Source organism: Phyllostomus hastatus, unplaced genomic scaffold (genome assembly GCF_019186645.2).
Source record: "Phyllostomus hastatus isolate PE091 unplaced genomic scaffold, TTU_PhHast_1.1 phas_contig_137, whole genome shotgun sequence".
Taxonomy (NCBI): domain Eukaryota; kingdom Metazoa; phylum Chordata; class Mammalia; order Chiroptera; family Phyllostomidae; genus Phyllostomus; species Phyllostomus hastatus.
Genome location: NW_025333583.1, coordinates 1,699,573 through 1,711,809, shown reverse-complemented (window position 1 = coordinate 1,711,809; position 12,237 = coordinate 1,699,573). Strand labels below are relative to the sequence as shown.

The following is a 12,237-nucleotide window of genomic DNA, read 5'->3' as shown; positions in this document are numbered from 1 at the left end:
CGTTTTTGGGTTGGCCACACTTCTCTCACTGGGGGACCACTGAGAGCTATTCTGCTGGCAATCCGAAACCGCCGCCCAGTGCCGAGGTGGACGCAATGATCTGCCTGACTTCTGGCTCTGGTGACATCTTTTCTTTTATTGTTTTATATTTAAATTGTATTTTCCAATTACAGTTGACATTCAATATTATTTTGTATTCGTTTCAAGTGTGCAGAATAGTAGTTAGACAATCATATGCAATATTTCACAAAGTATTCCCCCCCGATATGTCCAGCATCGATCTGACACCATGCGTAGTTATTACAATATTATTGACTATATTGCCTGTGCTGTACTTTACATCCCCACGACTATTTGGTAACTACTTATTTTTACTTCTTAATCCCTTTACCTTTTTCACCCATCAGAATGCCCCCACCTCTGGCAACCATCCATCTGGTCTCTGTATCTATGAGTCTGCTTCTGTTTTGTTAACATCTTTTCTTAAACAAGAGGTTTCAAAACTCGAGTAGTATCTTTCCATCTCTACTCATTTTATTTTTTTTTAAATAAGGGGAAATGTAATTTTAATCAGGAGGCAGGGAGGTACCATGAAAAGAGAATGAACTTTCAAAAACACAGATCATCTCTCCTTCTTTTCATTGAGATATATTTGATGTGTGACATGTGTAAATGTAAGGTGTAGGGCATGTTAATTACTCCGGCCACTAAAAAGAAATGGTCATTATGAAATCAGGTCCCCTCTTTATGGACTTGTCGCTGGAGGCAGGGCAGTATCTCAGCTCCTCTGCCTCCAAAATTCTAGACTTTATATCTCTGGTGCCTGTCTCTGTCCAATCTCGGTGGCTTTGACGATACACAGGGCTGTACCAGTACTTTAAAACATTTAAAATCACTGCTACATCCTCAAGATGTGATAAAAATTGAAATTGTTACCAAATCTGCTTCTCATGATTTGATTGGAGATGTTAAATAAGATCAATTTAAACACAATGACCCTCTGAATCTTCAAGATTTTTAAATATTTCTTCTCTGAAAATGAAATTTGGAATAAAAAGAGTACTGATATTTCAAGTCTACATATTTTATTTTTTGATGTTCACCACATAGAACATACACAATTCATTAACATACATGTTTGAAATATGATCCTAATGATTCCTTATATAATTATCAACCCAACATATAGAATTTTTCTCTTAAAATAAGCACCAAGCCCTGGCTGGCATAGCTCAGTGGATTGAGCACGGGCTGTGAACCAAAGCATCGCAGGTTCAATTCTCAGTCAGGGCACATACCTGGGTTGCAGGCCATGATCCCCAGCAACCGCACATTGATGTTTCTCTCTCTCTCTCTTTCTCCCTCCCTGCCCTCTCTAAAAAAATAAATAAATAAATAAAATCTTTTTTAAAAAGCACCAAATAAATTGGTTAAACAAGCAATGTATTTATTATATATAACCCTCATGATTTAAGATCTAAATTAGTCAAATTTATTACTTTGTAATTAATTAGCCATAAGTCAAACAGTACATGAATGCTGTCTGTTAGTATTTCCTTTATTAGTTACTGTGAATGGCTCTTTAAAAACGTGCTGATGGTGCTATGTTACAGATCATCAACTCAGGTAAATATTGGACAGAATAGTTCAAGAAAAATCTGTTTTAAATTTTTATGTATTATTTTCTGAGTAACGGCCACACTAAGAACTAATTTAAATTAAAGGATATTGCCATGTTACCTCTCCTTAACTGAGAAAAGATGGAGGAAGGAAGGAAGGAAGGAAGGAAGGAAGGAAGGAAGGAAGGAAGGGAGGAAGGGAGGGAGGGAGGGAGGGAGGGGAAGGAAGAGAAGGAGGGAGGGAGAAAAGAATGCCTAGATTTTCTGGGCCTGTCTCTTCATTGATAAATCAAATGTTTGGCATAAATTCTCCCTAGCTCTAAAAGTCTCTTGCAAAGTGTCATGGAGGTCCTGAGTTTTTATCCCCATTTTTACCAGTTTCCCACCATGTGGGGCCTATAACATTTTAAGCTGCCATTTAACTATGTCTGTAACTTAAATGTAACTGCAGATGTGACCTTCTGAATGCTTTTTGGCCACAAGAGAGTTTGCTTTTACCCAAACACCAAACAGTTTCGAAATCATATGCACATAAAAGATAAGACCATAGACCAAGCTGACTTTGGTCCATGATAACTTATCCCATGAGTTAAGGAAATCGTATGTTATTTCTTCCAGGAGTCAGTCAGTCCCTGTGTGCAGAAGGTCAGGGAGACAAGCTGAAGAGTCACACAACATGTGTTCTGTTGCTCTTGTGTCCCCTAGGCAGCTCTGATGATCTAGTGAAGACCTCCCATCCCAGGACTTATGTCTATTGTTAGAATACTTCCCGTGTCTCTTTCCAGGGTTAGCAATCCTGGGAGTGGGAATTAGGCAGGATGAGAAGTGAGGTTGAGACAGACCTGACATTGTGTAAGACAGAGTAAAAACAGAGCTTCAGTAATCTCTGATCACTCTAGAGGGGAATCGCATTTAACTAGGGCAGAGTTGGGTAAGTCCAAAATCTGGGTGTAATGGGGACATAGAGAAAAGGAAAAGCTCACCTATGCAAATTTCTTCTTTCCCTACACAGCACATTGTATATATATGTCTTCAAGCAGGCAAGGTGCTATAGGAAGTGTTATACACACAAAAAGTTTAAGAACTGCTGAGCAATCAGGTGCTAGGAAGACAGGGCAAGTCTACCCACGTATCTCGGTATGAAAGCCCTTCTGCTAAGATGACTGCGAGATCCTGCTTAGAAATGAAGGTGAGGAAGGGAATTTCAAAGTCTTGCTTGCCTTCAGGGCTTACTCCATTTTTCCTAATGCTAAGCCTGTATAGCATTCATAAAATAATTTTTAAAATATACATTTGTTTATTGTGAGAATTAAATGAGGCTGTGGAGTCACAGAGTGGGACTAAAGTCAGTGCATGGCTCGGTAGCGAGTGCGATTCAATTCTACTCCAGTATTCAAAGTGAAATCATCTTGTCTCCCGACACACGTGAGAAATCAATTCAATGATGCCTGATATCCAAAACTAAATGTAAAGAGGCCTTTATCTTTTAGACCTTGGGATATGGGTGTGAATTTCCAGGAGGTGACTTTACAACACAGCCCAAACTGTTCTCATGCCTTTGGGGTGGAGGAGGAATTTTCGGAGTATTGGCAAAGACGCTGTCCTTGAACTGTAGAGAAGCAGAACGTTGGCTGCTACAGGAAGAGGCAAAGACGGCAGCAAAATGAAACCTGCACATTCTTTCAAATGAGTTCGACTTGACATTAAAGCAACTGCTGTCAAAGCATCATAACTTGTTCCTTATGGGGAAGGCTGCAAGTTCTTCCTGGGGATGTTTTCCTTTGATTTGGACAAGTGTTGACAATATTTATTAAGGACATCCATTCAAATCAGTTTCATGCTGCAACTGCTAAATGGGTTTCAAGGAAGAAGGAGATCCAGGTAGAAAAAAAGACACAAAAGCCGAATTGGAAGTAGTGACTTCAGAAATATTATGGGAAGAGAAGTAGGCTTCTTTACAGAAAATGTCATTTCTGAGTATGCTGCTGAGTTGCCCCTGTGCTGTAATCACTGATGACCCATGCATGGTGAATAAGTAGGTCACCATCAGCAGTGACAATGGCTTAGGGAATATTCAGCTATTTCCCCAGAAAGCAGCAACCAGTGCCTGGAAATTGAGTTCTCTATATGTTGTCACTGAAAGTCTGGTCTGTCAACCAGGAGCATTAATATTGCCTGGGAGCTGGTGAGCCACCCAGCAGTTCAGGTCTCTCCCTGGGACTACTGAATCAGAATCTGCATTTTGACATTCAACTCAGGTAACATATATATCCATTAAAGCTTAAGAAGCACTTATCAGGCATTCTCATGCTGCATCTGTTTGCACATGCTGTTCCTTCTTTTAGGAACACCCTTCCTGATCCCCTCCTTCCTCCTAGGCAATCCCCACTCTACCCATTTTTATCACCTCCTGTACCTCCCTCCTCCTTTCCCTCTGTCAAGGAAGCCACTCTTCTCCAACCTTCCTCCAATGTCCCAGGCATACACATATACACTCACACCCTCACCTCTCCTCTATCCCCACATTCCCACCCTCACTCCAACCCAAGAAGTGAGATAGACACTTTTCTAGTATGTCCCAACAGCACCCTGAACCATGTCCTGTTGTAGCTTTTGTCAAAATGGCATATAATTGTATAATATTTGTCTGTCTCATTAGGCTATAAGTAATGAAGGAGGGGGGAACCCTTAGGACCTAGACCAGCGCTAGGTAGGCTAAGTAGTGATGGGTGCTGAATTAGTATCTATTAGTGTTGTTTGTTCTTATCTTTCTGTGCGTCCTGGCTGACCTCAAAAGATTATGCACAAAAGAGTGAATTCAAAGCTAAATTTTCTGCAGTGGTGGCAGATGGCGGAATAAGCCACATCTGAGGAGACAATTTAGAGAACATCCCTGGATATTTCTGATAGAAAAGGATCGTGCTGCTATTGTTTGTTACTAATATGTCAAGTAAACACAGTGTAAGGTTTAACAATGTTAACAGATTCTTAGAGAGAAGGTTTGCTCTTATCTTCTCCCCTTCTTTAAAGAATGCTTTTAGCAAAATGTAGTAATTGCCATTGGTGTGATTGCTTCAGTTTTATTAAGGATATCTATTCTTGAGCTTTCTTCTAAATCCTCTAATCTCAACACTGGAAAAAACAAAAGGACTCACATCTATCACAAGAAATCTTGAGCAAGAAATTGAGTTGTTTTGGTTAAAATTAATTTAATAAATTTAGAGGATTTTAAAACACAGCTTCTCATGGTTCAAAATAAAAGATCGCTAAGGTGAATGTTCTCCTTTTACCCTCAGTCAAAAGACTAAATTGTCACATAAATCTCATGGGCTTGGGTCAGTCTTTCAAAAAAAATTACTTGTTTAAAAAAAAAATCCCATGAGGCGTTAGTTTCTTTTACGTTCACATTCTGACTGATCTATTGACAATGACTTCCTTCTTGACCAAGTTTTAGTTAGGCTACTCTGAGCCGTCTTTTTAACTGGATTTCCACTTGCTACATTAGTTTAGCAAGTTCCACCCACCCTTGATATCTGATCAGCTTCTTCATCCCTTAATCCTGCTATCTTAAGTCCCTGAGTCACCTTTGCAAGAATCCTGTTAGGCCATTTTAGCAGGAATTGTCATATCCTTACTATTTCCTCTTAGAAATTTCTACCCACTAACCCCTTCCCTCTGCCCATTGGCTACAAGACCCCGTTGCTCCCTGTTGTGTTGGAGTAGAGCTCAGTTCTACATACACTGACATCTCTCTCCTCCACTGCAGTAGCTCAGAAACTGTCTTGCATTTCTAACAACTGCCTGGTGCAAAAGTTTTCTTTTACACTGTGTACACTTTGGTTTCTTTTCTAGTTTTGTCTCCTAGGTAGAAGAAAGTAAGAAGTTACTAGAACAGAAGTATTTCTGTACTCTTTTTTTTCTTTTTGTTTTTTACTTCTATACTTAATTTTTCTTCTCTAGATTGAAGATATCAGACTGTGATTTTCTCATCATGTCATCTGTGCGAATTCAATATGTTACCAGCTCATCAGTGGCTGGAAGGCCTATAAAGTCCTCATTCATTCTATAGGATTTTAGTAAACTTTTCACAAGAAACAACTATCCAAACCTTAAATATATTTAGAAACCATTGTCATGTGCATTGTTTCACTATGTAAAGGTAGCCGAATAGTTGTAGAATGGCAATTTTCAGATCTTTTAACATCCTATACCAGTCAAATAACAAGAATAACCATAGTAACATTATAAAGTGGGCAACCATTCATTTTCCCAAATAAGGACCTTTAAAGAAATCCCTTGCTACCTCTGTTCTCACGATAATTCTTCAAAGAATGGACATTGTAACAATGTAATAAAAACTAAAATGTATTATCTAAAACTGAAGGATACTTCTTTTTAAGACAAGATTATTGATAAATTTCATTATCATTTTTGTCCTCAGATCAGTGAAAATGTTGTTGAAGATCTAAGTTTATGTACTTTATACTCAAAGAGAGTATAAAGAGGTCATTCATTATTAATGATAAACTAGCTCATTCTTAGCAGAACGAATGGCCTCATTTTAACTGTACTTTAATTCAATCTTTATTGTTAAAAAGTTGACATGATTATATAATTTGGGACACAATTAGTAAACACCAATGATGGGTAATTTCCCTATTTTTAGTACCAGATGCACTTAAATCTTTTAAGATGAAAAATTATATTGAATACTGTTCAGTAGTGACTTTTTCATGCAGGCAACTGCCAAATCTCTCAGACATGTCCAGTGAAAATAAACTACTTCATAAGGAAACAGTATTAAAATAAGTAGATTAGAATAGAAAAAACAATCAAGAAGTCACCTTTTTAATATAAAAAAAGGGTTGTACTACAAAACAGTGTTAGTGGTAATGTAACAGGGTATAGCCAAGGGCGGGGGCAAATGAGGATTTGTAATGGGGCCCAGAACTCAGGGTGTTTGGGAAATATTAGAGAAAGATAGATATATGATGTCCTCGCCCCACCAGTCTGCGCTGGGGGATGGGACACAGGGAGCAGGGCCATTGAGAGCTGTTTTGCATAGCAACAGCTTTGCAGCTAACCTCTGGCCTGGTCGTTTAACATATCTATAACCTTTAACTGGTTTCATGGATATGTTAAATAGCTGTGGTTGTGCTTTGAGGTGGGGGGGTGGGAGTGACTTCAACTTGGATGTAACTGGGAAGCAACTCCCCCAGGTTACAGTGCCTGCGTGAGAACTTGGAGGTGATTGGCTCCATGCCATGGGGCTGGCTACGCCTGCCCGGACTTACTAGGCAGCCCAGTAAAGCTGGAAGAAGACAGGAATGCTGGCGGGTGTCACTGATTGTGGGAGGAGTCGGAAATGGGGCTGCAGAGGAAGACTGGTGTGGGGATTAAAACCCAGGTGCGGCAGCCATACCAAGTCGGAGAGGACCACACTGCTGTGGCAGAGTAGTTTGGGACCACTCGGAGATCGTGGTGGCAACACAGCTGATGGTGCCGGAACCGAGGGGCTGCCTGAACCAGGGACTTCTGCTCCTTTTCCTGAGATACCGTACCCCAGACTGGGCAAAGGGGGGAAGGAAGGACTGTGCATTTGTGGGTATTCTAAAGAACTTCAGTATTTTAATGAAGACATTAAGTCGTTACTCTAAGTCTGTATAACTTTTAAATAAATAATCCCTTTCCTTTTCACCAACCTCTGGCATTGAGAGACTTCTTTCCTCTGGTGGCAGGCAAAGCAAACCTAGTACGGGGCAGGGGGGACCCCAGAGAAAAAAGGGGGGTCCTTTTGGTCATAGTATACTATTCACCCCCCCAACCCTGGGTCTGTTCTGTAACAGTAATTGTATATTATATATATATATAAAATAAATATGAAATATATAAATATACAAAATATAAAATGAATTTTATTGAACACCTTCTGTGTATCAGAAGCTATGCTTTGCAAATCTATATATCTCTGAATAAAGAGGTGATGGCAAATAACGCTCTCATGCCTTTAATCCCCCCTATAGTGTTCATTGTCTCTGGGCCTTTAAAATTGTTTCACAGTCTCAGTCTTCACCAAGGTGCCCCCAAATAATTTTGACACTGAAACACCTTGTTCAGAATAGAGGATCAGATAAGAGAACATGACAGCTTAGCTTTTCTTCCCCTTTCCTAATGAGGGCTACGGGGGAATATTTAAGATATATGTCTCACAAATGGTGTAGGTGCGAAGAGATGTTACTTTAATGTAAGGGAAAATATATACATTACTGCTCCTAATTTAGTGTTGCATAAATGTGTATTTATACCAGAAGACCATTAGATGCTTAGTGTTGAATAATTTGTCTCTAGGGTGCTTTACTTATTTCTTTTTAAGTTTTAAGTATAGATTTGAATGGTGAAAAACTCATTATATCCCCGCATTCTGCTGCATCTAGACTTTAGTTCAGAATATGTTACAGTAACTACCTGAGCTTCCAACTGTTTTTCATCTTTCACCAAAACACTTTGGCAAGTTCTTCACTCTCTTGTACAATCTTCTTTATGCTACTTCTAACAAATGTGAACAATGTTTAATGCATAGCAGGTGTCTAGCACTCTATAAAATACTTTACACAGTCATTTAACTACCCCCTTTTTTGTAGATGAGGAATCAAGTGTTAGAGGTTAATGCACAATCCAAGGTGATAGCACCGGCAGACAGCAGATCTGGGATTGGACCCGCGTCTCTCAATGCTGTGCCATGTTATTTCCCACTGTACCCTCTAACATTTCTTCTAGTCCTTTTCTTCTATGACCGTGGAATCTAAGCGAGTCCGAATGCAGACAAACCCCAATGCTTTGGCATTTGCAAAACCCAGGTTCAGGTTTCCACTCTACTGCTTACTAGCTGGATAAAGCTGAACACATTACTTCAACTTCTCTAATCCTTAGTTTCCTCATTTGTAAATGCAGATTATACTAGTAGCTTCATCATGGAATCCTTCTGGTCCATCTAGACTGGTGGATGCTGGTGGTTAAATGAGGTTATGCTTATAAGGCAGTTGCATAGTGCTGGCTTAGGAAAAACATTCAATATTAAGTTAAGAAATGATACCATGTTAAACCTTATATATTTATTTACTCTTGAGAGTTTTATTGTTAGACTTTCAGCATATTTTGATATTAACTTTAACATAGTAATGCAAACCTTTTGAATAAATGCTTGTTATAGTGACATTTCTCTTATCTGTTCTCAGACCTGGGTTTCTAAAATAAATACAGTAAAAATTTCCATGTTGCCCTGGCTGGTGTAGCTCAGTGGATTGAGCGCAGGCTGTAAACCAAAGCATCACAGGTTCGATTCCCAGTCAGGGCACATGCCTGGGTTGCAGGCCACAGCCCCCAGCAACTGCATATTGATGTTTCTCTCTCTCTTTCTCCCTCCCTTCCCTCTCTAAAAATAAATAAATAAAATCTTTTAAAAAGTTCCATGCTTATGTTGACTCAGCTATTTTCATGAATTTATAAAACAAAGAATAACCAAGGCATTTTTAAATCCAGGAGATCACAGAATTAATTCAGGCTAAGGCTGTGTGAAGATGTGGCCTGTTCAGCCACACAGTCTCACATCTCTCGCTGTGGGACGGTACTCATAACTGAGGCAAAGCCCCGAAGTGTACAGAAGACAGATCTGATGTGTGCGAAAGTCTGAAGTGATGGTGCTTCAGGAGGGAAGGAGTTGTACTGCTGAAACAGTACTTAATTGCAAAACTTTAATAAATGCACAAGACTGATTTTTCTAAGGAATGGTATGTATTTTTTTTCCTCCGTGTTTCTGCCTGCCCCTTTAATTTATTGGCTTAGTAAACCTTTTCATCCAGGGATATGGAGAGTTTGGCTTCCGTGGAGGCCGATTCAATTACCCCAGACATCACATCCTGTAACTGAATTAAAGAAATGCTACAGGAAGGGAGAAGAGGAATGGGATTCTGCTTGAATCACGGATGGTGGTCATTCACACTGAAAGTCAGTTATGTGAAATGGTATAATGAAGAGAAGGGGAGTAAAAGGAAAGATAAGAAATAAGTGTGTGAAGAATATGGGTATGTGTCCTTCTGAGATGTTGAGAGTTGGTTGTGTAGAGTGAAGATATTAAGAATTCTCTGTTGAGCCTTGGCTGGTGTAGCTCAGTGGATTGAGTGTGGTCCCATGAATCAAAGGGTTGCTGGTTTGATTTCTGGTCCGGGCACATGCCTGTGTTGCTGGCCAGGTCCCCTGGGGGTGGGGGGATGCATGAGAGGCAACCACACATTGATATTTCTCTCTCTCTCTTTCTCACTTGCTTCCCCTTTCTCTAAAAATGAATGAATAACATCTTTTTTTAAAGAATTCTTTGCTGATAAATGAATGAATGTATTTTGTTGGTCTCTTAAATTAGGAAAACTTATGTATGGTTCTGTTATCAAAATAATATGTGACATTTTACACGTTGCTTCTGTGAGCAGAAATGTATATGACTTTCAGGAGAAACTATCTGAACCTGCTTATTTGTGCACGTCTGTTACCTAGTAATAGTCTTGGTAGGAGTCTACTCCAGAGGGCAGACGCCAAAACAAAGACAGGTACCGAGATGCTCACTTCAATATTATTAACAGAAAAAAAAAGAAAAAGAAACAATATATTCACTACCAGTTACATCTGATGGAGTTAGAACGCAGACATGAACCTGCCGTTCCCTCCCCTGAACATTTACATAAGAAAATGCTCTCGTGCTAAGTGATTGTGGCTGAATACAAAGTGACACAACAATCGACACCGGTGGCATCCCTTTACAGGTCATTTCTGGGCTTAAAACCTCACGGTAGCACTGCCTTCCATCTGAAGGAAAACTGTACAGTTTGTCGCCGTGGGCTACAAGGCCCGACGTGCTTGGACTCCAAGTCACCTCTGGACCTCGTGTCCTCCACACTGCCTCCCTCCACTCTGGCCACACTGGCCTCCTTGCCATTCCTAAAATGGGCAGGCGCACTGTTGTATTAGCACTTTCGCTAGCTGTAACCTCTGCTTGGAATGCTCTTTGGTCGAAGACCTGCATATGTTGCTTTACCACCTCTGCTAGAATTTTCTCAAGTGCCTCTTCTCAACAGGGCTTCTCGCGACCACCCTATGGAGTTGCCACCCAGGCCTCCCTACCCTCGGCTTCCCAATCTCTCCTACCTTGCTCTATTTGTCTTAGCATCAGTATGATCATTTTCTAATATTCTATAGGATGTACATAACACACATATTTACTGTTTGTTATTTATTATGTATGTGTCTCTCTTCCTTGCCTAACTAAAATTTTCTGTCTAGTCTTGACACCGAATTCCCTATTAGTGGTTTAGAATCATTTAAACTGGAGGCGAGCAGCAGGTCCCTGAAGGGATGGGACACAGAAAGGGTGATATTTGGCTACAGAAATAGGTAAGGTGCACAGCAGAGTTTGCATTTTGGTGGAAGTGATTCTGTAAACCAGGAAGCCTCCAAAATCAGGGTCGAAATCTGAGGGTTGGGTACCCAGGGGGCTCACGGGATGCTGGAATAAAAAAGGAGGCCCTGGTCACAACCTGTCTGTATTAACCCCCTGGACTCCACACCCCACAACGAACCTGGATTCCTGGGAGTGGTTCCTGGCAGGCGAGGCAGCGGAGTGGCACGTAGGTGAGTCTGGTTCAGTTGCCCACATGGCTGACGGAGAGGGCCACAGCCACAACGGAGGAGTTATCAACACCCGCAGATGTGGAGAGGATGCAGGAGCGGAGAGGAGAAGGGTGGGGAAAAAAAGAAGCAGAAGTTTTAGTACCATGCAAGGAGGAAGACATATTCACAGCAGGCTGTCTTGAAAAAGAACAATAAATAGAAGCTAGATGATGAGGTTGTAACAACTAAAAAATAATCAGAGAAGGGTTCAAAGATTACATGCATGTTTTCAGATAGCATCTCTCATGGGTAATATGCTGGGTTTTTGTCTTAGATTGAGCTTCACATCTTTGAAGCAAAAAAAGGTAATTTTCGTCTTATAGGTAAGAATTTTAGAGTCTTCCAATCTGGTTTACGTGTATTGGCAGATAAAAAGCACACTTTGTGCTTCTTGAGTTTAATATATTTTTTAAAGATTTTATTTACTTATTTTTTTTTAGAGAGGGAAGGGAGGGAGACAGAGAGAGAGAGAGAAACATCAACATGCGGTTGCTGGGGGTTATGGCCTGCAACCCAGGAATGTACCCTGGCTGGGAATCGAACCTGGGACACTTTGGTTCCCAGCCCGCGCTCAATCCACTGAGCTACGCCAGCCAGGGCCGAGTTTAATATTTTTAATATTAAAATTATTATGCCCTGGCTGGTGTGGTCAGTGGATTAAATGGCAGCCTGTGAACCAAAGTGTTGCTGGTTCAATTCGCAGTCAGGGCACATGCCTGGGTTGTGGGCCAGGCCCCTGGTTGGGGGCATGCGAGGGGCAACCACACATTGCTGTTTCTCTTGCTCTCTTTCTCCTTCCCTTTCCCTCTCTCTAAAAATAAATAAATACAATTTAAAAAAAATTAATATTAGGAGTAGATCAGGACAACAGAGTTTTTATGGACATTTATTCCAGTTCCTT

The 12,237-nt window shown here is 40.5% G+C and overlaps 1 protein-coding gene across 1 annotated transcript in view; it reads right to left on the bottom strand.

Moving 5' to 3' along the window:
* The window catches only part of LOC123829834 (SPHK1 interactor, AKAP domain containing), a 119,084-nt gene that overhangs the window by 90,369 nt on the left and 16,478 nt on the right, over positions 1-12,237 (bottom strand). Inside the window, 1 exon segment of the mRNA XM_045855783.1 lies at positions 11,246-11,324. Coding sequence (XP_045711739.1) covers positions 11,246-11,324 — 79 coding nt within the window.